The sequence below is a fragment of the Paracoccidioides lutzii genome, assembly GCF_000150705.2.
Source record: "Paracoccidioides lutzii Pb01 unplaced genomic scaffold supercont2.18, whole genome shotgun sequence".
Taxonomy (NCBI): Eukaryota; Fungi; Ascomycota; class Eurotiomycetes; order Onygenales; family Ajellomycetaceae; genus Paracoccidioides; species Paracoccidioides lutzii.
In genome coordinates, this window is record NW_015440964.1 from 146736 (window position 1) to 171613 (window position 24878).

At 45.3% G+C, this 24878-nt stretch overlaps 10 protein-coding genes across 10 annotated transcripts; 6 read left to right on the forward strand and 4 right to left on the reverse strand.

The window, feature by feature from the left end:
* Positions 1-117: 117 nt before the first annotated feature.
* On the forward strand, positions 118-2436 carry PAAG_06335 (nuclear matrix protein; the record flags this gene model as incomplete). Its single annotated transcript, XM_002791550.1, has 7 exons — positions 118-339; positions 414-492; positions 548-666; positions 736-1416; positions 1469-1618; positions 1675-1988; positions 2052-2436. 7 exons carry the CDS (start codon positions 118-120, stop codon positions 2434-2436), a joined length of 1950 nt encoding a protein of 649 aa, XP_002791596.1.
* A 1463-nt stretch (positions 2437-3899) lies between these two features.
* Positions 3900-4912, reverse strand: PAAG_06337 (hypothetical protein; the record flags this gene model as incomplete). Its single annotated transcript, XM_015845863.1, has 3 exons — positions 3900-3989; positions 4047-4171; positions 4723-4912. The coding sequence occupies 3 exons, from the start codon at positions 4910-4912 to the stop codon at positions 3900-3902; spliced, it is 405 nt and encodes a 134-aa protein (XP_015700089.1).
* A 1742-nt stretch (positions 4913-6654) lies between these two features.
* On the reverse strand, positions 6655-6952 carry PAAG_06338 (hypothetical protein; the record flags this gene model as incomplete). Its single annotated transcript, XM_002791553.1, has 2 exons — positions 6655-6833; positions 6892-6952. 2 exons carry the CDS (start codon positions 6950-6952, stop codon positions 6655-6657), a joined length of 240 nt encoding a protein of 79 aa, XP_002791599.1.
* Positions 6953-7278: 326 nt separating this feature from the next.
* PAAG_06339 (hypothetical protein) lies at positions 7279-8990 on the forward strand (the record flags this gene model as incomplete). Its single annotated transcript, XM_015845864.1, has 5 exons — positions 7279-7865; positions 7923-8060; positions 8129-8808; positions 8873-8886; positions 8955-8990. The coding sequence occupies 5 exons, from the start codon at positions 7279-7281 to the stop codon at positions 8988-8990; spliced, it is 1455 nt and encodes a 484-aa protein (XP_015700090.1).
* Positions 8991-10197: 1207 nt separating this feature from the next.
* Positions 10198-10654, reverse strand: PAAG_06340 (hypothetical protein; the record flags this gene model as incomplete). The annotated part of the gene is made up of 2 exons (XM_015845865.1): positions 10198-10398; positions 10580-10654. The coding sequence occupies 2 exons, from the start codon at positions 10652-10654 to the stop codon at positions 10198-10200; spliced, it is 276 nt and encodes a 91-aa protein (XP_015700091.1).
* Positions 10655-11097: 443 nt separating this feature from the next.
* PAAG_06341 (thioesterase family protein) lies at positions 11098-11783 on the forward strand (the record flags this gene model as incomplete). The annotated part of the gene is made up of 2 exons (XM_002791556.1): positions 11098-11169; positions 11373-11783. 2 exons carry the CDS (start codon positions 11098-11100, stop codon positions 11781-11783), a joined length of 483 nt encoding a protein of 160 aa, XP_002791602.1.
* A 739-nt stretch (positions 11784-12522) lies between these two features.
* Positions 12523-14862, reverse strand: PAAG_06342 (general negative regulator of transcription subunit 2; the record flags this gene model as incomplete). Its single annotated transcript, XM_015845866.1, has 8 exons — positions 12523-12612; positions 12745-13099; positions 13178-13470; positions 13501-13583; positions 13648-14225; positions 14455-14596; positions 14666-14779; positions 14826-14862. 8 exons carry the CDS (start codon positions 14860-14862, stop codon positions 12523-12525), a joined length of 1692 nt encoding a protein of 563 aa, XP_015700092.1.
* Positions 14863-16262: 1400 nt separating this feature from the next.
* PAAG_06343 (mitochondrial 54S ribosomal protein YmL4) lies at positions 16263-17358 on the forward strand (the record flags this gene model as incomplete). The annotated part of the gene is made up of 3 exons (XM_002791558.2): positions 16263-16626; positions 16693-16859; positions 17161-17358. The coding sequence occupies 3 exons, from the start codon at positions 16263-16265 to the stop codon at positions 17356-17358; spliced, it is 729 nt and encodes a 242-aa protein (XP_002791604.1).
* A 626-nt stretch (positions 17359-17984) lies between these two features.
* PAAG_06344 (rab GDP-dissociation inhibitor) lies at positions 17985-19889 on the forward strand (the record flags this gene model as incomplete). Its single annotated transcript, XM_002791559.2, has 8 exons — positions 17985-18030; positions 18102-18126; positions 18205-18264; positions 18328-18355; positions 18415-18760; positions 18834-19385; positions 19454-19711; positions 19798-19889. The coding sequence occupies 8 exons, from the start codon at positions 17985-17987 to the stop codon at positions 19887-19889; spliced, it is 1407 nt and encodes a 468-aa protein (XP_002791605.1).
* Positions 19890-20882: 993 nt separating this feature from the next.
* PAAG_06345 (hypothetical protein) lies at positions 20883-24825 on the forward strand (the record flags this gene model as incomplete). Its single annotated transcript, XM_002791560.1, has 6 exons — positions 20883-20909; positions 20985-21025; positions 21157-23314; positions 23382-23756; positions 23822-24495; positions 24561-24825. The coding sequence occupies 6 exons, from the start codon at positions 20883-20885 to the stop codon at positions 24823-24825; spliced, it is 3540 nt and encodes a 1179-aa protein (XP_002791606.1).
* Positions 24826-24878: the final 53 nt, after the last annotated feature.

Sequence of the window (24878 nt, forward strand, 5' to 3'; positions counted from 1 at the left end):
ATCATCAAACAGTTTCAACCCACGGAGACAGCGACATTTCTTTATCTATTTATTTGTATAAGTGCATGCCAAGGAAACACACGGCAGTTTAATCGCGCTCCTCGCAATCTCTGAAGGATGGCTGGAGAAGATATTGCTGCTGTGAAGGCTTACCGCCAATTGTTCCAGGACCTCTTGGACAAGGCCGCAAAGGTCAAGCAAGACTCCAGCATCGAACCCCCGTTGAACGAGGCGGACCTGGGCGATGCGATACGACACATACAGTCGAAAGGGCAGAGTCCGCAAGCTCAGTATGCCGTGGTGGAAACTGCTTTTCGCGAAAAATTTTACGCTCTGCTTGTCAGTTGTCTCCCTCCCGCGGCGCCGCCAGCTCGAAGCCAGCTATCTCTAACCACCTAAATTTTGATATACAGGCCACGACATCGATTGATGACCCTTCATTTATTCAGATATGGAACCTTCTAGATATCGTATCGATATTTTCAGACAACGGTGAGCTCCTGCGCAAATAATAACTTCGAGTTTCAAAGCTCTGACGACTTGACAGAACAGTGCGAACCCGGTCTTCTCTTCTGGCTCATTGAGGAGTTGCTGGATAGTCAAACTATCGATGGCTGCCGCAAAGTTTTTGATTACTTGGAATCGCGGAGGGAACGCAATACTACAGTATGTTTTTGGATTTTAGACCCTGGAGAAGTTCGTTGCGACACAAACATTAAAGGTCTGTGGCTACAGAAACACTTCAAACAAAAGAGTTTGATCATTCTACGATCCTGCAATGAGCTCCTTCGACGACTTTCACGAGCTGAGGACACAGTATTTTGTGGTAGAGTTTTTATATTTCTCTTTCAGAGCTTCCCCTTAGGCGACAGAAGCTCCGTTAACTTGAGAGGTGAATTCCATACCGAAAATGTGACCACCTTTGACAAGCTCCCCAAGGCTCAAGAGGGCAGCGCGATCTCGGTGGAGGTGGATTTCCTTGAGGGGAAATCTTCCGCAGACATGAAGATCGAATCGCCTCAGGCCGCAGCACAACAAACCAACGGAGAGGTGACTCCTAGTACAGCTGATGAACACCAGCAAGGTGCGAAGCCGGCCATACAAAAGACAACGGAACCAGAAGCCGCATCGGTCCTGACTACGGATGAGCTCTACCCGATCTTTTGGAGCTTGCAAACAAACTTCTCTTCGCCGACTACACTGTTTGATCCCACCAATTTTGCAGCTTTCAAAACGGGACTTGAAGCGTCATTGTCTACTTTCCAAAAAGTAAACACAGATATGCAGGTCCGGATGACAAAAGGATCGGAAGAAACGCGTCGTGGCCCCAAGCGAAGGCGGATAGGAGACGGCACAGAAATGACGAACAGTTTCAATCCCAAGTACCTGACCAGTCGGGATCTGTTCGAATTAGAGGTCTGCACTTAATCCAGCATATGATCATAAGTAGTTACTTACTTGAAAGCAGGTGAACGATGTCGCTTTCCGGAGGCACATTCTTGTCCAAGCTCTAATCCTTTTGGATTTCGTCCTTTCCCTCACCCCGAAAGCTAAAGCGAAGCTTGCAGACTCAACAAATAAGGCAGTTCTGTACAACTATGTTCTCAGCGACGACGATGTGAGTTTGCCCATCACAATTTCAGCCTCCCAGACGAGAATTTAATTGTTTTGTAGGCAAAATGGGCGTCACAAATGAAAGCCTCCATCGCCAGCTATTTGCAACAAGGCTCAGAAGGCAAGTTTTACTATCGAATGGTAGACACTGTTCTCACCAGAGACAAGAATTGGGTTCGATGGAAAGCGGAGGGATGCCCTCCAATCGAGCGTACCCCGGTTTCCATACAGGACTATTTGGATACGCAGGCCAGTGCCGTAAAAGTGACAACAAGCAAACGACTCAGATCAACCCCTTTAGGATCACTAGATCTCAATTTCTTAATGGAAGATAAAAATCTCGATAGCGTTGCCCGTCTAAAACATCCTGATAGGTAAGTCTCGGCATATATCGCGTAATATACCAGTTCTACCAACTAATCATGTCCTACAAAAAGGTTCACTACACCCGAAATAGATTCGTATCTGCGTGGCGTTGCCGACGATGAGTTCAATATCGACATGGCCCAATCGCGCGAAGAGAAGGATGAAGCAATCAAGGCTAAAGCAAACAAGATCTGGAGAACGCTCCGTCTTTCTTCTCGGAGTAAACTGGCATTGTTCGACAAGATCGAGGACGGAAATAATATCAAGGTTCTTTTCGAGACCCCCCCGGCTCCAGAAGATGCTGCCATAGCAGCAACAAGCAGGCCACAGCTTGCCGTGCAGAATGGAGTTAATGGCAATGGGCAGGATGGACCTTCTGCTACAGGGGAAGTGAATGAATCAAAGGAAAACCAGCGACCATTGGCCTCTGCTGGATCAGTGCCGCAGCAAGATTGAAATGGTATTATAGTTGATACGAGGACACCGAATTTTCACTCCTCAGTTTACTGTGAGAATAGATATTAAACGTCCTTTGGTAGGCACGATGGAAGGAGATACTCTCCCAGTAAAAGCAGATACAGTCACGAAAGGAATATGGGACCCCTTCGCGTTTGCCTGACGAGATATATAATTTTAGCATCGGTTGTGCTAGCGGGGATATCGGGGAAACTTCTTTGACTACTTCCTATCCAAGCTAGACCGGTATTGCGCCGCCTATAGGACGGATAATTCGACTTGCCAGACGCAACCAGTCATAGCTACCTGCCATCCGCAACAAGCTAGCGCTGCTACCGCCTGCCGTATATAAGGGATGCGAAATCCAATGTCTACAGGGAATCGAGTGGGATATCAGTTGCGGGAGCCAAATTTAGAAAGGGAGCTGGTGTTGCTGACGCAAATGTACAGTAATGCTCTGTCAACGCTCATCAATTGTCATGGTTCCCACACCTGTCATTTGCGAATAGGGTGGTCGGTAACGGGTGCTTGCTGTTTGGGTTGTGATATGATATGATGTGTTATAATTTAAACTGCGAGATAGATGAGAAGATATAAGAAGAGGATATCATTCATTCTGTCTGAGAGGAATGCATGGTTCTTGTATAATATGGCAAATGTAGAGTAGATAGTGGTCTTCATAGAAAGGATCATGGAAGCCATGTTCATAAACTTTCAACTTTGCCCTGCAGGTTCTTTTATGTTACATGTTCTGCAATTCTAACAACCTAAACCAAGGGCTATGGCACTGCAACCAAAAGAAACTGATTTGCAGTCTTAAAATATTCAATTCAAGCTTTTCGTGAGTTTTTCAAAAAACTTTCTTGATCTTGCTTCTAGATAAACAAAGCTCAAAAATATAAAAGTGTCTTTCCTCATTCCATCAGGCTTTGTAACGCATATTCAATTTCCCTCTCCTCCGCCCCCCTTTTTCAAATCTAACCTCGTTTTGTCCAACGTGTTAGGTGTCCATGAACCTGAACGTAGATAAGGCTCTGGAAAAAGGCTGACCCTGGTAACATCCTGGTAAAAAACGCGTCTCTTCCGCTGAAGAAACTAACATTAGTTATCACTTTTTCACGCTGAGGACTAGTTAACTACATGACCCGCATTATCCCCTCATATTATCAGATTTGTCTTTTGGAAGAGATTTTCTTGAAGGTAAAGAGATGAGAAGATAAATTTGTGGTATGTTCATGATTGACTGACTATAAAAATATTCTCCTCGGAACCAATTTAAATATCCAACCTTCTTAGCACACATCCAGAACTTCAACAACCTCACTCCCTCACTCTGCTCATTTAACATCATCACCTCCTTCTTTTCCACCCTTTCAGGATATCTATTCGTGTCTCGAAGAAATGAAGGCGGGGTAAGCATGTTTTCTTAACCTGATTTTGGTCCGCGGGTATTTTTGCAGGCCCTAGGGTATCCCTGCCGCTCGTTTCTCTTCATTAGACCCGGACCCTGGCTGCTTATTCTCAGTTCCAACGGTCACCTCGCTCAAGGCTCGCTACAGGCCTATTGGCCTATCAAACTGACAGTAATAATGAAAATCATGAAGTCCTACGTCAAATCTCAAATCACGTTTGGGTGTTGTGCTGTTGGTTCCATGTTTCCGTCTATATTTGCCAGATAAAGCACGTCGAATACAGTCGGCTCCGATGTTGCTGACGGACGTGCGCCTCACCTGTTCTGTTCACGGCAAGTTATAGTCTTGATGATCTTCATGTTGGTATCAAATAGCCCGTCTTCGGTCCGCTGATATCTCAACTAGCGCTACCATCTGCTTGTCAACGAGTGGACAAAACCTTGCATGCAAAGTAGCCAGATGGTTCTGCGCAACGTCGATCAAGGTTCTTCTGTTTCTCTTCTTTTCGTCTTTATTTTTCATTATCTTGTGGGCATTGCTGCTCCAAGCTTAGCGCTGAAACAGCATCTACCTATCACAAGGGTAACCTTATCTACGTTGAGGACGACCTGGAGACTGGAATCGATCGCCAGCGACTGAGATCGCGGTACACACAGCTCAGCAGCAGTATCGTGCATATTATAATATCTTCACGTTTTTAACACCTTTAATTGCGATCTCTGTTGGTGGACAAATATACTTGTTGAAAAGATTTGTTCCCCTGATGATCATGTTCGCTCATGCGTACTTGTATCTGCTCTTGGTGACATGTTCCCATGACAGCTTCTCCCTTTCGTCCCCCAGCTGTTCTAGCTTGTGCCTCGATTTCTCGTACCTGACACCCCTGTAACTCCTAACTGGGGTTGTGGTTTAGGGTTGTTACCTTTACTATTAGTAGAATCGTTCATTTCACGCAGCAATCGCCAGGGTCGCGTAACACAGGTTACGCCACTCCGAGACCGATCGATTTTCTTGCTGGATGTGTCAGAGCCGGCTGCACAAGGATAGCTGGCCCGTCCCGGCATTCTCTCTATAGTTCCTCACTTTAAACCCCATTTTTCATTAGCTCCCGTTATTCTTCCATTGACCTAGTCTGCAAAGATGTCTACCCCAGAATCTCCTGATTTTTCCGTCGCTGGACAATCAACCAAGTCCTGTATCAACTTGTTTCACCCGTGGCCCAGCCTTCTCTTTGGCCCTCTCATGGATCATAATTTGACTGTCACCATAAGTAGGGTCTGTCTCAGCTCCTGGGATCCCCCTTGAAGCTCTCCCCCTCAGGCAGAGGATCCATGTTTGCACCTGGACTATTTGTCTGTGCTGTCAGCAATTTTATCTCAGGAAATAGCCTAGGTCACGGCCTTCCCGCTTAGTCTTTCGGCGTGTCCTGTCTGAGGACCTTCTATTTATCAAGCTCTGTGGCTTTCAGCCTCCCACGCCGTCGTACCGTTATTAGAATCCTATCTGGACCTGCCTTTCATCGTTCGATGGAGTGAATCCCAACCACTGTGGACAAAGGATAGAGTCTGAAAATACGTGATTTGTTGTTGGGGAATATGATGAACCTGACGTTTGATTTGTGTTTTGTCTGTTTCCCAAAATGTCAACTTTTGACACCCAGAACTGTCAGCACATAAATCAACTAAAATTGCAGAAGAAGATGTTCGCAGTGAGAGTGGGACCCGCTCAACCCTTCCGCGATTCATGACACTCTGTACCTGGTTGCATTTAAGACAGGATTTCAGAGAGACGTACGAGATGCTAACTGATGATAAGAGTTTGTTTCAAGCAAAACTATGTGACTTATCTGGAGGCACTCTGCTATGGTGCCAGCAAAACTGCTGACGAACGGTGGATACTTCCATGCAGAGACCTCGTAAAAGGAGCAGTTAGTGACCCCTTCTAGTTGGTGGACCTTTTGCTTGAGCGAATTAACCTCGCATCCGTCCTAATGCCAATTGTTTTGTATGCGGGCATTAGACAAAGGTTCTCAGCACTACCATCGAACCGATTTCCCCAGTCCCAGTGGACCCTATCAACCATCGTTGCTAGAACTATGGGCAGTTTTCCTCTGATTTTCCTGTTTCGTTTCTCTGCGGTTTATTTATCCAACCACCTCCCCCTTTGCTTTACACAATATACCCTTGACATATGAGAAGGGATGCAAGGAGTTCTTCCTCTTCTGCTTTGCGCCAGTCATTCTCTGATCACGGGCCTGAAAATTCATCACCAACTACTTTGATCTTGTGCATAGTGACTTTGGTAGGAAACCAGCCTAACAATATTCTTTCTCCCATTTTAATGCTCCTACATGAAATCCAATATATCGAACGCGTTCAACGATTCCTCTGTTTTTGCACAGTGGAAATTCAGCTACTCTGCTGAGAGAGAAGTTCTGCTGTCTAGGTTCCAGTGCAGTCTCACCCTGCACGAGTTCTTCCTCATGACAAACTGCTGGAACTAATTATGTCCTGACGTTACAAAGTTTATTATCCCTGAATATAACCCCACTCTTGCCTTTGTTATTTTTGCTGGGTCTTTTGATTCAATGTTCTCCTCACAAAAAGGACTCAACAACCAGCGATTTACACGGAAGAGGTGTCTTTTTGTTTCTCGACTTTTGGAAGTATTCGGCTGTTAAACAAGTGATCATGTTCCCCTTCGTTCCTTAGTTTTACCCCTGTCAGGGAGTGTCATTCGTCATATGAAAACACGAATACCTCGAGGTAATGAAGATATTGACTACATCAGTTCTCCTACAATTCATTTACTCCGCGCCTCGCTCTACCTCTTCCATGCCGATAATATCTCGAAACATCCATCTGCCAGGACAACAAGCTCTGGATTGTGACAAAGAAGGTTCCTGTTTCTTAGATTTTCTTCTCGATTTTGCGTTTCTCCCACGTTGGAGCCCCACTTCCTCTTGCTCCCGCAAAGTAACAGAGACTTTTAGAGCACGGAATTAGCACAAACCGTTATTAGCTAAGTATTCGATACAACTTACCTACATTTTTGGGGCGCTGTTCAGACGCTGAAATTGAGACGATCGGGGGTATCTGGGGCATAGTTCTAGGGAGATAAACATACCTAGACTGTCAGACTTGCTGTCGTGATACTCATTGTATAAGCCAAGTGTCAGTCCCTTGTGGAGAGATTATTAGACAATCCGGCTGACACAAGAAAATCCGAAAGCCCTGAACGGAGGTAGCTTCAATCTCAATACCACTGTTTGAACCTCACCGATTGTTAGCAAGGGACGACTTTGATGGTTGGCCTCCGTTTCCCCTCCCTTAGCATCAATTCTCTGTGAGTGAGCGAATGACTGCCTAATCATTCAAACCCACAAGGAGAATATATCGTGTTACAATTGCTAGTTGCGATTTGATCACATATGTCTTCCGTTTCAATTTATACGCCCGCTACTGGCTGGTATAACCAGCAGTTAGAGTCTCGGGAGTCCGTTACCCGGCGCTTTGAACAGTTTTCGACTGTTATTAAAGGCTGCGATTGTCTTGGGGCAGACATTGTCGGCCATGGGCACATCGGCTTGAAGTTAAATGTCCCTTTGAATAGTTCGCCAATCTTCGAAATCAAAGAGGATCCTGCCATTGATTCTAAGGGTGACAACGAAATTGAGACGCACAATGAAATAAGGGATGCGGAGCCGGAAGTTTGTCTGACTGAAACTGAGGATATGGATGCAAATTCAGAATTAGTTTCTGCAATGCCGTCAGTTTCCAAACGATCAAGTTCTGGAATCCCTTTGGCATCGAATTCTGGAAGTGCCAAGTTTGAAGCTTATGGTGATATTGATGAAGTCGGGGCCGATTGGGACAACGAAATAGATGTAGGACTAGGCCACAATCAGCTTGGACCCCATGAGAATCATGAGGAGCAGCAACTGCAAGCTGAAGGAGATAATCATTTGAAAACAACAGCTGAACTGCTGGCGGAGAAGAGGAAGATGAAGCGTTTTCGGTAAACTCTTTCATGGCAATTGTAAAAATATCGCGTTATGCTAACTATAGTTACCAGACTGACTCATAATCAGACGCGGTTTCTGATGAATGAATTTACTCGCCAAGCTCATCCGGATGCCGCACATAGGGAACGCTTGTCGAAAGTGATACCTGGTCTGAGTCCGCGTCAGGTGCAAGTCTGGTTTCAGAATCGGTAAGCTCACCGACACCGACCTGTTTGACCTCCTCACTGGTTCAAGTATTTGCTTACACCATTGGTAGGAGGGCGAAGTTAAAACGTCTGACAAGCGACGATCGAGAGAGGATATTGAAATCACGGACGTTGCCTGATGACTTTAACATAGTTCAAGCCCTTAATTTTTCCTTTGTGAACAAGGACCAGCCTTCAAGTCCTACAACTTCTCCTACCACACAATCTTTCAAATTCCGCCAAGGTACAGACACATATTCTCCCTTGATAATCGATGCTGCCAGAAGAACACGTGAGGAAGAGTATGTGGCGGCCCCTTTAAACACTACTTCCGTATATGGAGGCTATTTCTCGTCATCAACGTTCTCACCAGCTCTTCTCGGGCCAGAGCCCGAACTATTTCCAAGCACAATGGAAACCAATATAAGCCCAATTTGCACATCCGCCTCCAACCCACGTACAACAACTTCTCGATGTATGAATATGTTTATACGATCCAACAACTTCTCTAATTCTTACTTTCGTATTTCTCATACTCACGTCCCTTATTTGCCTCTCCATGAGATGGAAGCAAGGGAAAATGCAGGGCTCTTGGCGTCTCCCCTGAGAGCAACCATATCGTATGCTGAAGCCACTTTGGACTACGGGACTCCGGATACTTCTTACACAGAATTGGATATCCATTACGGTGACCAGTCGTACGATAGCTTTATGTCGCAGAGATTGGAGGAGAGCAGTTCGAGCAAATCACGTATGTACCAATCGCCTAACGAAAAACAGAATGGGTTACTAATAATCTGGAAAGTAACCGGCAGTCAGCTTGGAAAACGTGAGTTCTCCAAAGCGTTATCTGCTCGGCTCTGAACAGCTCTAATTTGGTTTCCTGCCAAAATGCAGTTGAAAACCGAAATCGGTGAGGGCAACGGTCCGTAATCCGCTTCTCTGCCCGCGGCGCCTTTACAAGAGTATCAAATAGCACCTCCCAGTCCCACATTTTGCTCAACCCCATTTGGCATTTTATGTGAGCGGCACAGTTCGCCAACAGTGAACATACCAACCTCATTTTTATCTTTCAATTCGAACGGAAAGGTGTAGGACCATCGTTTTGGTTCTGAGAGTTTTTAAGAGTAAGATTCATATGCGGACTCTACTTGATGATCCGCACAGCAGGAGGAGCTCCGATACTGCTCAAGCTGAGCTGTAAGTGAATAAGAATATTTTGGGATGTTCAATGACTTGGATAAACAATTGCCCCTCACCTACTTTTGTTATTCTTGTTGAATTTTGATATGACATGTATTTCTCATGCCTTATTTATCATGGGGGTATTTGCTTTTACGTTCCGGGCCTTTTTTTGGGCTTCGTTCCAGGTTAAACGCATGGGCTGGGAAGGATTTACATCACGGACACATGGATGAGACATTGGTGTCGCCTTTTCTTGTTATGTTTCCCCTCACATAACCTTCTGGGAGGTGTTTTCAATTTTTTTTTTTGTTCGTTTATTGTTTACTAAATAACCTTTCTGTTGAGTTATAGACATTAAGTTAGGCTAACTATGATGGGGATAAGGTAGATAAGCTCTGTGATGTTTTGCATCAACATTCTCAATATCAAGATAGATGACAGTTCCACCGTGTATAAAAAAGACGCAGTTAAGATCGAGCGAACTAATCAGCGGGTTTTTCATTATGATTTCCAATGTGAAATCCAACGTTAAGATGTCGCTCTCTTGCTTTTCGTATGGCATTGATCCGAATGTGTTCGATGGACTCCACTTAGCAACCCATCATGAACAGCCATATAAATACCTAGGTAACTGAGTCTCTATCCAGCTTTCAAGGAGTGAAACGATCAAATTGAAGAATCCAGTGAAGGTTTGAGTTGCATATTTATCACGTGGTTGAGCTTTGAGAAGCCCAGAATGAGATGCCTAAACAACAATATGAGCACAAGACGGGACTTCAAACAGCTGCGAGCATCCAGACAGACACTCTTCACTATGTATGTTCATGAACAATCCTTCAGTCAATTGACTTGAGGGTCTCAAATGCGATGGCATCTTAGGGCAATTTGCCTATTATATTGATCGCTGCCGAGTTTCTTAAATCTCTTCTCGGGTCTCAACAGCGTCCTCAGGCTTTTAAATATCATCAAGGCCCTTGAATATGCTCCCGTGATCTAGGATAGTTTTGTGCCCCGCACGTCGGTCATATTTCTGCCTTGGGGGACTCCGATCGCTAAACCCTTGCACAAGAGACGGGAGGACGCCCTGGATGTCGAACTGCCCCAAAGGTGCGGAGTCGGTAGTCACAATAGTGAGCCTGACAGTACTAATCAGCGCCTAAAATTCAACTAGTTTCGGTGTTGTTTCCCGGATTTTCTTCCAAGCTCTCATGCTTTGTTCCACATCAGTTTATGCAGTGTATCAATCACCAAATTGGAGAGGAGCTATTCGCTGAACATCCAGGGTTTGGGAGGACAATACAGTAACTATATGGCGGCTACATGCGCCAGGGACGTACCCACATCCCCGCACCGAGGTTCCGTATCAACCTATTCGGGCTTGAGAGTCGCGAGACGTATGGAGATGCATCCATGGATTCGATTTCATATTATTTGCTTCTTTTCCCCGATCTCAACAGCAGCCAAGGGCCCCAGCACCGGCATTGGATTTTCCTCTGTCCGATTCTCTGCTCGGATATCATACGGATTTTCTCTAATCTCTTCCCACCTGAACTCTCACTTTCTTCGTGCAAGAAGAGCGCAACAACAAAAAAAAAAAAAATGAAAAAAAATGAAAAAGAAAAATGAAAAAGAAAAAAAAAATGAAAAAAAATGAAAAAGAAAAGAAAAAGAAAAAGAAAAGAAAAGTTGTTATTGGTCTGGTTTCTCCCTTATGTTTATCATTTCTTCATAAAATGTTGTTAGACCCCTAGTTTTAATCTTCTATTCGCATCATAATTCAAAAATTTACCAGTCTTCTCTGTACAGTTCCCTGGTTTATTCCTAGAGACTTCTCTTCCGAACCCTTGCTTCAATGATGAACTCTGAGAAGTTCAATATGCTTATGAAGGAGATTCATGAAGCGGAGCTGCGAGATACTAAATATAAGGTACTTACATTGCTGAAACATACAATGCTTTTGAACTTCCTGCTTCATACCTGTGTTATTCACTGTTTACTTTCCCAAAATTCAACCTGGCTAAAGCGCACAATGTATTACCAATTTAAGGAGAAAGGAGATCAGAATCACACTCACAAAACTACTAACCCAACCCCCCCCCCTCCTCCTCCATCCCAAACTTGACAATCCAGGGTTTTAGCCATGACCTCTTCCGCTCAAGCGTCCGCTACGACTCCGCAACACTCGGCCTGCCCGTCAAGGTCTCTTTCCTCCTAAAAGTCACAGATCCCTTCTGCAACAAAACCAAGCAACTGCACGGCGGCTGCGCCTCTACCTTGATCGACGTAACTTCAACGGGACTGCTAATCGGCCTCTCCAGGCCTGGCTTTTTCTCCCACGGAGGTGTCACACGCACGTTGCATGTCAAGTTCTTGCGGCCAGTGCCGGTGGGCATGGAGGTTCGGGTTGTCAATGAGCTGGTACATGCGGGGAAGAGGTTGGCGTTGGTCCGGACGGAGATTAGGAGGGCGGATACGGGGGAGCTTTGTGTTGTTGGGGAACATGATAAGGTTAACACGGATCCTGGGGTGGAGAGTTTGTGATGTGAGGTTTTTGGGGTGGGGGAACAATGGGGCATATTTATGGAGAGATAGAAATAATTAAGTGGGTTGAGGTTCTGGTAGATGATTCTATCAAACTTCACTGGTGCCTGATACACGGGGCAAGGGGGTCCGTCCCCTTTGTCTGTGCAAATGATAAATTCATTCACACTGGCCAACTTTAAATCAAGGAATCTAGCTTTCGAGCTGTAAATTCTCCGAAGGCCAGCATCTTGCTGGCCAATGATAGGGGAAGGCACCGAATGATAATGAACCATTGGCTGAAAAAAATAATGTCATTATTTCGACCATAATAGTTAGGACTCGGTAATGGTACACACAAAGCAGACATAGCATATCGCGATCCCGCTAATCAGTAAGAAGCTCCTCTAGCCTGGTTTACAACTCTCCGTTCGTAAAGCGAGTTAGTAAAAAAGAGAGAGAAAAGAAATCAAAAGGAAGACGAGACATAAAACGCATAAGGCTATTCATTCTTAGACATGATCTCCTTCGTGCGATTAAAGAGTCACACAGATGCTAGTAAAGGCCTGCACTAATATGAATGTAGACAAGGAATTCAATTATCTCGTTGTCTACATGTCATACTTTGACTGTGGTATCATGCCAACCTTGTACCTTACAAGAAATTTGCTGGCTGTGGTGAAGGCTTGAGAAGAACAGGTAGAGGTGCAGATCCATTAGGTACGAGTCTTACGTTAAGAGATTCGTTGAGTGACCGCCATCAAGCATTTGGGGGGAAAGCAACGTTTTGAACGAACCCCCGTCGTTCGAGATGGTTGTCCAAATCTGCGTATCGGAGAACGAATTCGCGCTGTATTTCGGGATCATAAAGCATCGAGTTAGCTATATTGTCTCGTTTATTGGAACCAAGTGTTTGAAAAAGATTAGATCAACACATGGTGAGCAAAATAGCACTGCAGCATAAAGAAATGGAAAAACTCACCCTGACTTTCTTCCAGGTAGAAGGATCCCACCATAGGTAGAAGCCACGCTCACTAAGCCCTCGTTCCAGTTCAACCGGACTTGGAAACGCGTCATCTCTAGTCAACCATGCACGCTCGACCTTGTGATATCTCCATTTGCGACTCATGAGCTCTTCCGCTACAAGTTCCTGCATGATATCTCGCGGCATGCTGTAGAATATGTAGAAAAGAGTTTCGTCACTGAAACTAGGGATACGCGACTGCAGTGGTTGGACATTTGCAACGTTGTAGCAAGATGGCAAAGTGTAATCAACCTGGAGTGGCGCTGACGCCCTTATCGCAACGAATGGGGAGGCAAAGTTCGGGTGCAGAGGCCTGATATGAACAGAATTGTTAAGACATCAGTAATATTACGATTCTCTTCAGGCAAAACACTAGAATGGCATATCTTACTCTGGGTGATTTAGGTCTGGTTCAAGCTCCGTCAAATCTTGACCGACTGCAAGGGCATTGACATCGGGATTATCGCTATTTATCAGACTAAGAAGGCCTTGGAGCCCGAACCTAGCTTGGGGAGTCATCCGCATGAGTGCGGCCAACTCTGGAGATTGTTCTTGACCCTCAGTCCCAAAATTCCCAGTTTGTTGCTGGCAGTTTTGAGCTGGAGGCTGTATGATGCCCTGACCTTGTTGCTCAGAGTATGTTTCAGGTCGAATAGTCCGTTGCAGAGACTCGGACCCGGGATCCTAATTAATGGTTAGCACAGGAAGTTTGACAGTAAAGATGGTCCTTGCCTCTTTTTCCTGGGAAAGTGCGCCATTCTGAGTCTGACCCATCGAGGATCTAGATGTCGAAATAACTAGGAGTGTGTGTTAGTAGTCGCAGAGAAAACATGGTAACCCCAAAACGCCCTGGTAACTCACCACCTGACCCGCTTGCCCCTGGAGACACGATTCTGCTGTCTTGCTGTCCATTTACCATATTTCCGAGAAGAGTACGCCCCTGAGCCGAATGGTTTTGAGCGAGATTAGGAAACGTCATTCCGGCTCCGTAGCTGCTAAACGCTCCGGATTGAAGAAAGCTGGTGCGTCTTTCCTGGCCAATGTCCGCTGGCGCGTTTCTCCCTAATGGTGGGAACTCGTCAACATTTCCTGTTTGAGGTTGGTTTCCTCCTGAAAGCTGACCACTTATGCCTTGACCTCCATTCCTGAAATCATCCATTTGCGTTACAAATTGCGTTGCGGAGGGAAAGAGATCTTCGTGAGAAGCATGTGATTGCTGCTGCTGCTGCTGCTGCTGCTGTTGTTGTGTATGTGCCTGAGCTTGCGATTGCGCTTGGAGTTGCGAAACCCGGGACGGCGGTTGAGACGTTGAAGGTGTTTGCGTTTGCCTCTGGAGGGCACTTTGCTGAGTTGCTCGCTGGCTTGCGTTGGCCCACGTAGCTTGTCCAGAAACGGGAGGTTGAGGTTGATGAGGAACACTTGAGAGAGAGGGGAATTCGCTGGTAGAAAGTATATCGAAAGTTAGCCTATTTGGTTGCTGATAGGAACGCGGCCCTCTCCTGCCACGATGTGTACCTCCTCTGCGCCCCATATTTGCGTACAGAGCATTACTCTGTGTAGGGTTAAACCAAGGGAAGCATGCATGTATTATTGTGATCATAAGGACGAAGAGATAACAACAAAGAAAGGCTATAAACATCATAGAAAGGTGTTGGTATAGCAACTCACGAGAGGTCTAGGGGTGTTGCTGTTTGTGAAGCACCTATACTTTGTGCAAAGCTATTCATTGTATTCACTGTCCTTTGCTGGCTACTTTGTAGCCCAGGAGCACCTCCCATTGCCAGACCAAATCCCCAGTTAGCACCAGTTCCTGTGGCAAATTCCAAAAATTAGCATTTCAGTCTGAAGCTCAAGTTCGGATACCAAATAATAATCGCACCAATTTTACCATTTGGAAGTCGTGTTGAGGTTAATGAAGGATTGGGAGTTCGTGTCTGGGGTTGTTGCTGGGCGGGAAAGGTTGACATGCCTCGCAGAGGCTGCTGGCCAGGACCTGCATTGCGATTCAATACGTTAGTAACCTCTTTGTTATATCTAACCAAGAAAGGATGTTGCAATATTCCATATCGACGACATGAGATGTGTGGAGGCGGAGGAGCATTTGCCGCGTGGTCTTCAAATGTGGAGGCTTGGAGTAGTTGCTATCCTCCAGCTAGGGGTATATCAAGCTTCCACCCGAATAAGAAACCACAGTCTATTCTCTTGCGGAGGAGCGGTGGAAGCTAAAAAGGGAGAACCCAAGCACCAGGACCGAAGAAGTGGAGTGAGTTAGCGAACGCACGCACCTGGCCTATTCATGGTGGAAAGCTATTCTGGAGACGCCTAAGAAGGATTTATTGGGTAGAGGAGCTATTGTGAGAGAGAACTGGTAGTTTAAATGTGCATAAAGAGGATGGTGTGGGGAGATCTAGGGCATAAGATCAAAAGACATCTGCATCTGGTCAAATGCACCAAATCAGAGGTTGAGATCAGTCGAGCGCTAGACGCGCGGCTAATTGATGCAAGCACGGACCGTTCGGGGCCCGTTAGCTCTTCCCGTAATTTCACTCTCAACCCTTCCACGTCTTACTTGAATCTGTAACTTGAATCTGAACCCCACGCCGAATTCCATGACGTTTGCTTTAGTACTCAAAAAGCTGCACTTTAGATTCTACATAAATGCGATATCGGGAGCATTTCATCTCCTACAAAGCTGGTTGTTTTCCTTTCGCTTGTGGTCAATCGTATCGCTCGTATGCCTTGGATCCCGGACCGCCACGGCCGTATGCCTCGCTAATGGCTAAGCTCGCGTACGCCCGCGCACACGGATATTTCATTCTTTTCTCGCTGTTTTTCTCTTCTTCTCTTCAGAGTTATCATCATATAGATCAGCTAGTTATCATTACCAATACTACTATCTTATGCCTATTACTTTCTGACTATCGTCACAGGTCACGATCCAGTACACAGTTCCTAGGTTTAGATCGTGGCCCCGATCTGATACGGAATTTAATCTGTGTTAGAATAATAGCTTTATGTCCGATTTGCAATTGGCCCCTGTGCTATGGGATGAAAGCCTCTATATGCATGTACCTGGTATCTGGGTAGTTACTGACGGGAAGCTGTGTGAAAAGAGGCGGCACAGTATGACTGGGCAATTGTAGAGTCAGCCAACTTTGGATATGAAAACAAAACACAGAAAATAGAGTATGAATAAGAGATGCACAGTATGCATATGATTCCGAAGACAGCTTCAAACCTTCAATCATCGAATGATACCACTTTATTTCAAATCGAATCATGTTCCCGTCTTCACCTCCATACGAGTCCTCTAGAGTCCTCAGCTAATCGCCCTCGCACGTGATCTCGCTTGTCACCTCCATCGAATCGTCAATTTAGTTGCTCCCAGCTAGTTAACCTAGCACAATTTCGCCTACGATGAAAATTTTCAACCTCTACTGCTCCATCCAGCATCTTCCCAACTGCTCACTCTCACAATGCCCTCACGATCTGTCTCCCATCTTTTGAGACAATATGGAGGCTCTCCTCTGGTCGAATTGCCTCCTATTTTCCTCGCCCCTTCCCTTCAATTCTCCCTAAGCTATCCTTCCTTTCAATGTTTCAAATTCTCAACCACCCAGGCCAACAGCTTGAAGCGAGATCTCAACAAACAGCGTGGTGTCTCCGCTATTCACAGGACCGGCCCAAAACATAAGCTTTCAGTGTCAAAGTACCCTCTGCCACGTCCTGTTAGTCCTAAAGAGCAGGAACAAAGACCTATCAATCCCAACCATGGGCTCTGGGGTTTCTTCGGCCCAGACCGAAAAGCTATCCCAACACCAGAGGAAGAATATGCACATGGTATGCACTTGCCCTAGATATCAATGGATTTGAGTGGAAAAACTTTCCTCCTAATATACACTACAGGGCGTGCTTGGTCAATTCAAGAACTTCGGCAAAAATCATGGGACGACCTTCACTGCCTCTACTGGCTCTGTGTGAAAGAACGCAACAGAATAGCAACTGCTGATTATGAAAGGCAGCGGTTGCATGCTGGTTTTGGAGAATTTGAGTCTAAGAATCGTGACAAAACTGTACGTGGTATTCTCTTTATTGAGAGCGTCGCTTGTCGCTTATTATATTGCGATGCCCGGGACATTTCCTTTTTTTATTTTTATCTATCTTTATGACGAAACTTCTTTCACTCGCCGATATGACTTCTATTTGGGACCGCTTAAGCCCATAGAAATGATATATCTTTACGAATATTTTTTTTTCTGATCATGCACTCTGTCTTCTTTGATATTTTGCATGGAAAATTTCCACTTGGTCTCGTTTTCGTCTTTCATCTCTTTCAAAAGGTCCTCATGGGCTAACTCTGAAGTTCGTGGATAGGTCCGGAGTACGCAACGATCCATCAGACATGTTCTTCTTGAACGATGGTATGCCTGGGAAGATGCGCGGGAGCTTTACGAAACCGGCGCATATTCGCCTGCAGAAGAGGATGTTATGGAGCAAGAGGATCAAGAGCATGAGCCACCGGCGTTAAATGTCGATGAATCTCAAAATGAGAAACCCACTACATCTTCTTGAATTGGCTCTAATACTTGTACTATTAGCATATTGTAACTCTAAAAAAAAAACAGGCTATCTGTTCTAGGATATAGATTCTGCATTGGCCATCAATCTTACAGAATATCATAACGAACATCTGGACTCCGTACACTATTGCCACTAAATCAAGTGTTTATTCTCCAGCTGGGAAATCATTATATTTCCTTTTTGAACCTATAACTTACGGTACATATATGCGCAGTTGAATGAGAATGTCTCCTCCGAACGCAATGCATGAAAAAGTGACCTTCCAAACTAGCAGCAATAGAGAAGTAAGCTTTCAATTAATTATAGAATAAAGGGGGCTAAAAATCGCGTTTTAAGAAAGCTATGTAAAGTTTATAGAGGGATTGCTGAGACGTCAATGATTGACATTGCTCAGGTCAGAAATGAAAAAGTGTATTGATCACATTGATCGCTGAGTGGTTGAGAGCGTTAAAGCGTTGCCCGCCACAGCAACCCAGAGCTCTTTGTTTCGGCCACAATCTCTCAACACTTGAAGCCGTCACATCTTTACTATCATTGCACATACAACAGCCTATTTCATTGCCGTTGTTCGGAGTTTTTCTCGTCTTTCTTAAGTGAAAACCCTATTCATCTCCAACATGGAAGATATCTCGCCAGAATACGATGTTGTGGTGATGGGCACCGGTATGAACTTACCCCACAGCTAGTTGAAGGATTGCCTTTGGGCTGCCACTGACCGACTTTCTACCCCCTAGGTTTGACGGAATGTGTTCTTTCAGGGTAACTACATGGCCTCTTGGACCACGTTGAAATAATATATATTAAAAGGTAGAGCTCCGAACTAATCCCCTCTTACAGTGTACTCAGTGTGAAGGGACAGAAGGTCCTCCACATTGACCGTAACGACCACTACGGCGGGTGAGTTAGCCTATACCCAAACTCGCGTGGAACCCTGTGCCATTAATGCTAACTGTGTAATAGAGAGTCCGCTTCCGTCAATATAGAAACAGTTTGTTTCCCTAGGTACCGTGTTGTTTGTCGGCCCTTAACGCTGACGATGATCACCAGCTTTTCAAAAAATTCCGTGATGTGAAACTGGGCGAAGAACCTTGGAAAAAATATGGCCGAGTCAACGACTGGAACGTTGACCTGGTTCCCAAGCTGCTCATGTCAAATGGAGAACTGACCAACATCCTCGTTTCCACGGATGTTACCCGATATCTCGAGTTTCGACAGATTGCAGGCAGCTACGTTCAACAGGGTTGCGGATCCAAAGCCACGGTCGCTAAGGTCCCGTCCGATGCGGGTGAGGCTCTTCGATCCTCGTTGATGGGCCTGTTCGAAAAGCGACGGGCGAAGAAATTCCTCGAGTGGGTTGGAGAGTTTGACGAGAACAACCCGGCCACCCATCAAGGTTCGATAGCATGCCGCATAAGTCGGTTTGATTGAGGTTCAAGACGTTGCGTAGGTGCTAATGTGGTTCTCAGGCTTGAACATGGCAACATGCACTATGAAAGACGTCTACGATAAATTTGGGCTGGAACCTACCACCAAGGATTTTATTGGGCATTCCATGGCCCTTTATCAATCTGACGACTATATCACGGAGGCTGGCAAGGCGAAGGAGACAATTGATAGAATCCGCCTTTATGTCAACTCTATGGCTCGCTATGGCAAATCCCCTTACATCTATCCACTCTTTGGACTTGGTGAACTTCCCCAAGGCTTCGCCCGTCTATCTGCCATCTATGGTGGAACATATATGCTCAACACCAACGTTGACGAGATTCTATACGACGGTGAGAAGGTTTTCGGTATCAAAGCCACAATGAAAGACAGGAGTGAGCCTGGAGATGGCATGACCTTCATTACAAAAACTAAGAAGATTATCGGTGATCCCACCTACTTCCCTGGGAAAGTCCGGGTTACCGGCTACCTTCTCAAGGCCATTTGCATTTTGACACACCCAATCGATAAAACGGATTCGAACGATTCTCTACAGCTAATCATTCCTCAATCCCAAGTTGGGCGAAAGCACGGTTGGTGCCTCAAGCATATCGCCCCCTTCCACCATAAAGAAATCTTCCGTTTCTAAACATTTGAACAGATATTTACATTGCGATGGTGTCTTCTGCCCACAATGTCTGCCCGAAGGGCTACTATGTCGCCATCGTCTCCACCATTGCCGAAAACGAAGTAAACCACCACATCGAGCTGGGGCCTGGCTTCGAACGCCTTGGTAAAATCGAAGAAACATTCATGGGTCCTCCCATCCCGCTGTACGAGCCTATTGAGGATGGCAGCAAGGATCATATCTACATTTCAAAGAGCTACGATGCCACCAGCCATTTCGAGACTACCACTGGTAAAAATCATTCTTCTTCTTAATTTCCCCACACACACCTTAAAAGTTATGGGAGGCGCGCTAACCAGTTGGTGAAATAAAAACAGATGATGTCAAGGATATTTACAGGAGAGCGGAGGGACATGAATTGGTGGTCGAGGGCTTGAGAGACGGGGCTAATCTTGTCCAAGAGGAGTAAATGATAGTATATAGGTTGAGGAGGACACGAAAGGTTTGTTGAAAGATTATATGCCTTGGGGATTATGCAGATATAAGATTTTTCTATTGTTTTTTCTTCCTAGTTTTATGTTTCCCCTTTATTTAATTAGCAGTTCATCTTTTAGCATCATCAATAGTAGCCCTCAAGGATTTAAGAAATCTATGATTCCCCTTCCTTCATAGGTTTTAGATGAGAAAATTGGAGACGTAGACTATATTATTCTAAGGGTCGTCTTTGTCAGAGGTCTGGCTTGTTGCTTGGGGTTTTAACATATACAGAATAAATTCATGCCATGCTGTGGGGTTCAATCAGAACTAGGGTACATATATCTAATATAAATCACAGTGGAATTGCCAAGCTCATTTTTCTAACCAACCAAACAATGGACACCTAGGAAATATCGTGCTTTGAAATGTGTATAATTCCTTGAGATTTTATATGGGCTTCTAAGATAGTTAAATGTTGGGGGGGTGTATTAATAGCAGCTACGGCTATGCTAATATTCCCGGCGCTAGGCCGTAATAAGAAGCCACACTAAACTAGTTAGTTAGTTCACTTGACTTCAATGACTAAGAATAATTTCACGTGATAAAATTATCCACTATTCCCGAAATGGTAAAATACAAATACGCCAAGACTTTGGTTTCTTTCTCCCAACAACCAAACCCCGATTTGGAAGGATAACAAACCGTCTGCGGCAACAATATCGAAGGAACGACCAACCTCAGCATGAAGCGAATGACGACAAACTTCAACATTGAGAAACGAAGAGGAGAAAACAAAACTCTGTTCCTCCGTTAAGATATCGTTGTGTTTTATAATATCAACTATTCCGTGTGTATCGAGCAGCACCAAATTCAGCCGCGAACCAAACCAACCTAACCACGCGGAACGAACCCTGGGCGTCTTTCACCCCCACCCCCCAATTCAGGCTGTGTGCCGCGGGTGGAGCCCGCGAAAATATAGACAGCCATGCGTATCGTAGAAGTTGTTATTGATGTGAGTACAGGACGAGAAGATGAGGCAATGTGGGTGGGAAGATTTTGCTGACAAGCTGGTTTTTAACATTTGCAGGGCTTTAAATCCTATGCTGTGCGCACCGTAATATCGGGATGGTACGTTTTGGTTCTTCTTTGTTCTTTCGTGCTGCTGATTCTTGCATCATGGCAAAAGCACATTATGGCGGAAGAGATTTTCTCGCATGACCCCCCGGATTCCACCACAATGCTAATTATCTATGAATTAGGGACGAATCGTTCAACTCGATCACCGGCCTCAATGGCTCCGGCAAATCAAACATCCTTGATAGCATCTGCTTTGTTCTTGGAATTACGAATATGAGCACCGTGCGCGCGCAGAACTTGCAAGACCTCATTTACAAGCGTGGTCAGGCGGGTGTAACCAAGGCGAGCGTGACGATAGTATTTGACAATCGCGACAAGTCTAAGTCACCCATCGGGTTTGAGGAGTATGCGAGCATATCGGTTACGAGACAGATTGTGCTTGGCGGGACCAGTAAATATTTAATCAATGGACACCGCGCACAACAACAAACTGTGCAAAATCTCTTCCAGAGCGTCCAATTAAATATCAATAACCCAAATTTCTTGATTATGCAGGGGCGAATCACGAAGGTGCTGAATATGAAGCCGGTGGAAATTCTGTCGATGATTGAAGAAGCAGCTGGAACTCGAATGTTTGAGGATAGAAAGGAGAAGGCTGGAAAGACGATGGCAAAAAAGGAGATGAAGGTGCGGGAAATCGAGGGACTTTTAAAGGAGGAAATCGACCCTAAATTAGAGAAATTACGAGGGGAGAAAAGAGCGTTCCTCGACTTCCAGCAGACACAGAGTGACCTTGAGCGCTTAACCAGACTCGTTGTTGCACACGATTATTTGAAGAATGGAGAACGGCTACGTTTGGCTGGAGAAGAATTTGACAAGAAGAAAAGAACAGTCACCGACTTGGAAAATAGCATTGCGAGACTCAAGGGTGAAATCGCTCACCTGGAAGAGGATGTGAGGAGGGTAAAGGCAATTCGCGAGAAAGAGCTCAGAAAAGGGGGGAAGTTTCAAGCACTGGAAGACCAAGTGAAAACGCATTCCCACGAAATGGTACGTCTGACCACACTTTTCGATTTGAAGACCTCAAGCATGGCGGAAGAATTATATAAGAGAGAAGCCATGCAAAAGACAGTTACCGAAATGCAAGGATTATTGAAAGAGAAGAAAAAAGTCTACGATAAGTTACAGGCCAAGTACGATGCTGCAAAGGCTGAGCTAGACAGCCAGACTGCTGAGGTTGAGCAGAAGGAGGAACTTCTTCAAACTTTACAGACAGGCGTTGCATCCAAGGAAGGCCAAGAAAATGGATATCAGGGGCAGCTTCAAGACGCGCGAAACCGCCTCAGTTCTACGGCAACCGAACAAGAGCAGGCCAAACTTAAGATCTCCCATCTTGAAAAGAGGATAAAGGAGGAAGAGCCTCGAGCGAAGAAGGCCAAGGATCAAAACTCGAACCTCCTAAAGGATCTTGAGGAACTTCGAAAACAGGCAAAAAAACTCGAGTCGGACCTCGCCAAGCAAGGGTTTGAACCAGGAAAGGAAGAAGAAATGTACCAGGAAGAATCTAGATTGCAGAAGAGCATCCGAGAGTTGCGAAGTCAAGCTGATTCTATGAAACGAAAAGTTGCTAATATCGACTTCAACTACTCGGACCCTTACCCCAACTTTGATAGATCTAAAGTCAAAGGGTTGGTAGCGCAACTTTTCAGCTTAGACAAGGATAAAATTCAGGCTGGAACTGCACTTGAAATATGTGCTGGTGGACGCCTTTATAATGTTGTCGTCGACACTGCTGAAACTGGTACGGCCCTGTTGCAAAATGGGAAACTTCGAAAACGTGTTACAATCATCCCATTGAACAAAATTGCATCCTTCAAGGCCTCTGCTGAGAAGATCGGAGCTGCGAAGAATCTGGCACCTGAAAAGGTGGATCTTGCTTTATCCATGATTGGATATGACGACGAGGTGGCTGCTGCGATGCAATATGTTTTCGGCACGACCTTGATTTGCCAGGATGCAGACACTGCGAAGAAGGTTACATTTGATCCCTCTGTGCGTATGAAGAGCGTTACTCTAGAGGGTGACGTGTATGATCCTTCAGGAACCTTATCAGGAGGCAGCTCGCCAAACTCCAGCGGCGTTCTCGTTATCCTCCAGCAGCTGAATGAAATAACGAGGCAGCTCATACAAAACGAACGAGCTCTACGTTCTCTGCAAGAAACCATGACGAAGGAGAAGAAAAAGATGGATCTTGCGAGAGCTACTAAACAAGAATTTGATCTCAAGACACATGAGATCAAGTTGACGGAAGAACAGATCAATGGAAATTCGTCTACCTCGGTAAGTTTACCAATCCAGATTTCTCGAAGAATTGGAAGAAGTATAATAAGTCACTAACAAATGACAGATTATTCATGCTGTTGAAGAGATGAGAGCCAATATTGAGCAACTTAAGAATGATATTGAAAATGCTAAAAAGCGCCATGCTGAGGCTAACAACGATATTAAGCGGATTGAGAAGGATATGCGAGAATTCAGCAGCAACAAAGACAGCAAGCTTGCCGAATTACAATCGTCGCTGGACTCGCTCAAAAAGGCACTGAGCAAGAACTCGATTTCGGTCAAGACACTTCAGAAGGAGCTTCAAGCATCACGACTGGATTCCGAACAGGCTGGAAGTGACCTAACAGCTGCAGAAGAACAGCTTGCTGAGGTTGACCAGACAATAAAAGCCCAAAAGGAGGAAGTTGAGGCTCTCAAAAGAGAGCAAGAAACATGCAAGGTGTGTCCCCAATTGAAACAACTATTCGTGCGTTTTTCTAATAGGCTTGCTGATATCACGTATAGAAAGAGCACGACCTTGCTCAGGCCCAACTAGAGGACGAACAGGCCAAGCTCACTGGTTTTGACGACGAGCTTCGTGACTTGGAGGAGGCATCTCGATCCAAAGCTGCACGAATTACGGAAGAGGGCCTTGAACTGCAGAAACTAGGCCATCAAATTGAAAAGTTCCATAAAGACCAGCAAAATGCTGCACAGCTGGTAGCCAGCATGGAAAAGGAACACGAATGGATCGTCGAAGAAAAAGATAGCTTTGGGCGGCCTGGCACGCCATATGATTTCAAAGGCCAGAATATTGCCGAATGCAAGGCGTCGCTTCGTAATCTCACTGAGCGATTTCAAGGGATGAAGAAGAAGATCAATCCGAAGGTCATGAATATGATCGACAGCGTCGAGAAAAAAGAAGTCGTGCTCAAAAACATGATGAAAACTGTCATCCGGGATAAGAAGAAGATCGAGGAAACTATCATTAGCCTTGATGAATATAAGAAAGAGGCGTTGCAGAAGACTTGGTCTAAGGTTAATGGCGACTTTGGCCAGATATTCGCGGAGCTACTTCCTGGCAGCTTTGCTAAGCTGGATCCTCCTGAGGGGAAGGAGATTAGTGATGGGCTTGAGGTGAAGGTTAGCTTGGGCAAAGTGTGGAAGCAGAGCTTGACGGAATTAAGTGGTGGACAAAGGTATGTCATGTTTTGTGTCCTTTGTTTCTGTGAGTAGTGCCACTAACAAAGCCACCAATGTGCAGGTCTCTGATCGCGCTCTCCCTTATCATGGCTCTTCTCCAATTCAAACCAGCACCCATGTACATCCTCGACGAAGTCGACGCGGCCTTGGACTTGTCTCATACGCAGAATATCGGACGTCTGATCAAGACACGTTTCAAGGGTTCACAGTTCATTGTGGTCAGCTTGAAGGACGGCATGTTCCAGAATGCAAATCGGATCTTTAGAACGAGGTTTAGTGAGGGCACCAGCGTTGTCCAAGCACTGACTCCAGCGGACTTGAAGTAGGCCGGCTGCGGGTTTAAACCCTTGTTTTTTCCTTCTTATCTTTCTCTTCATTT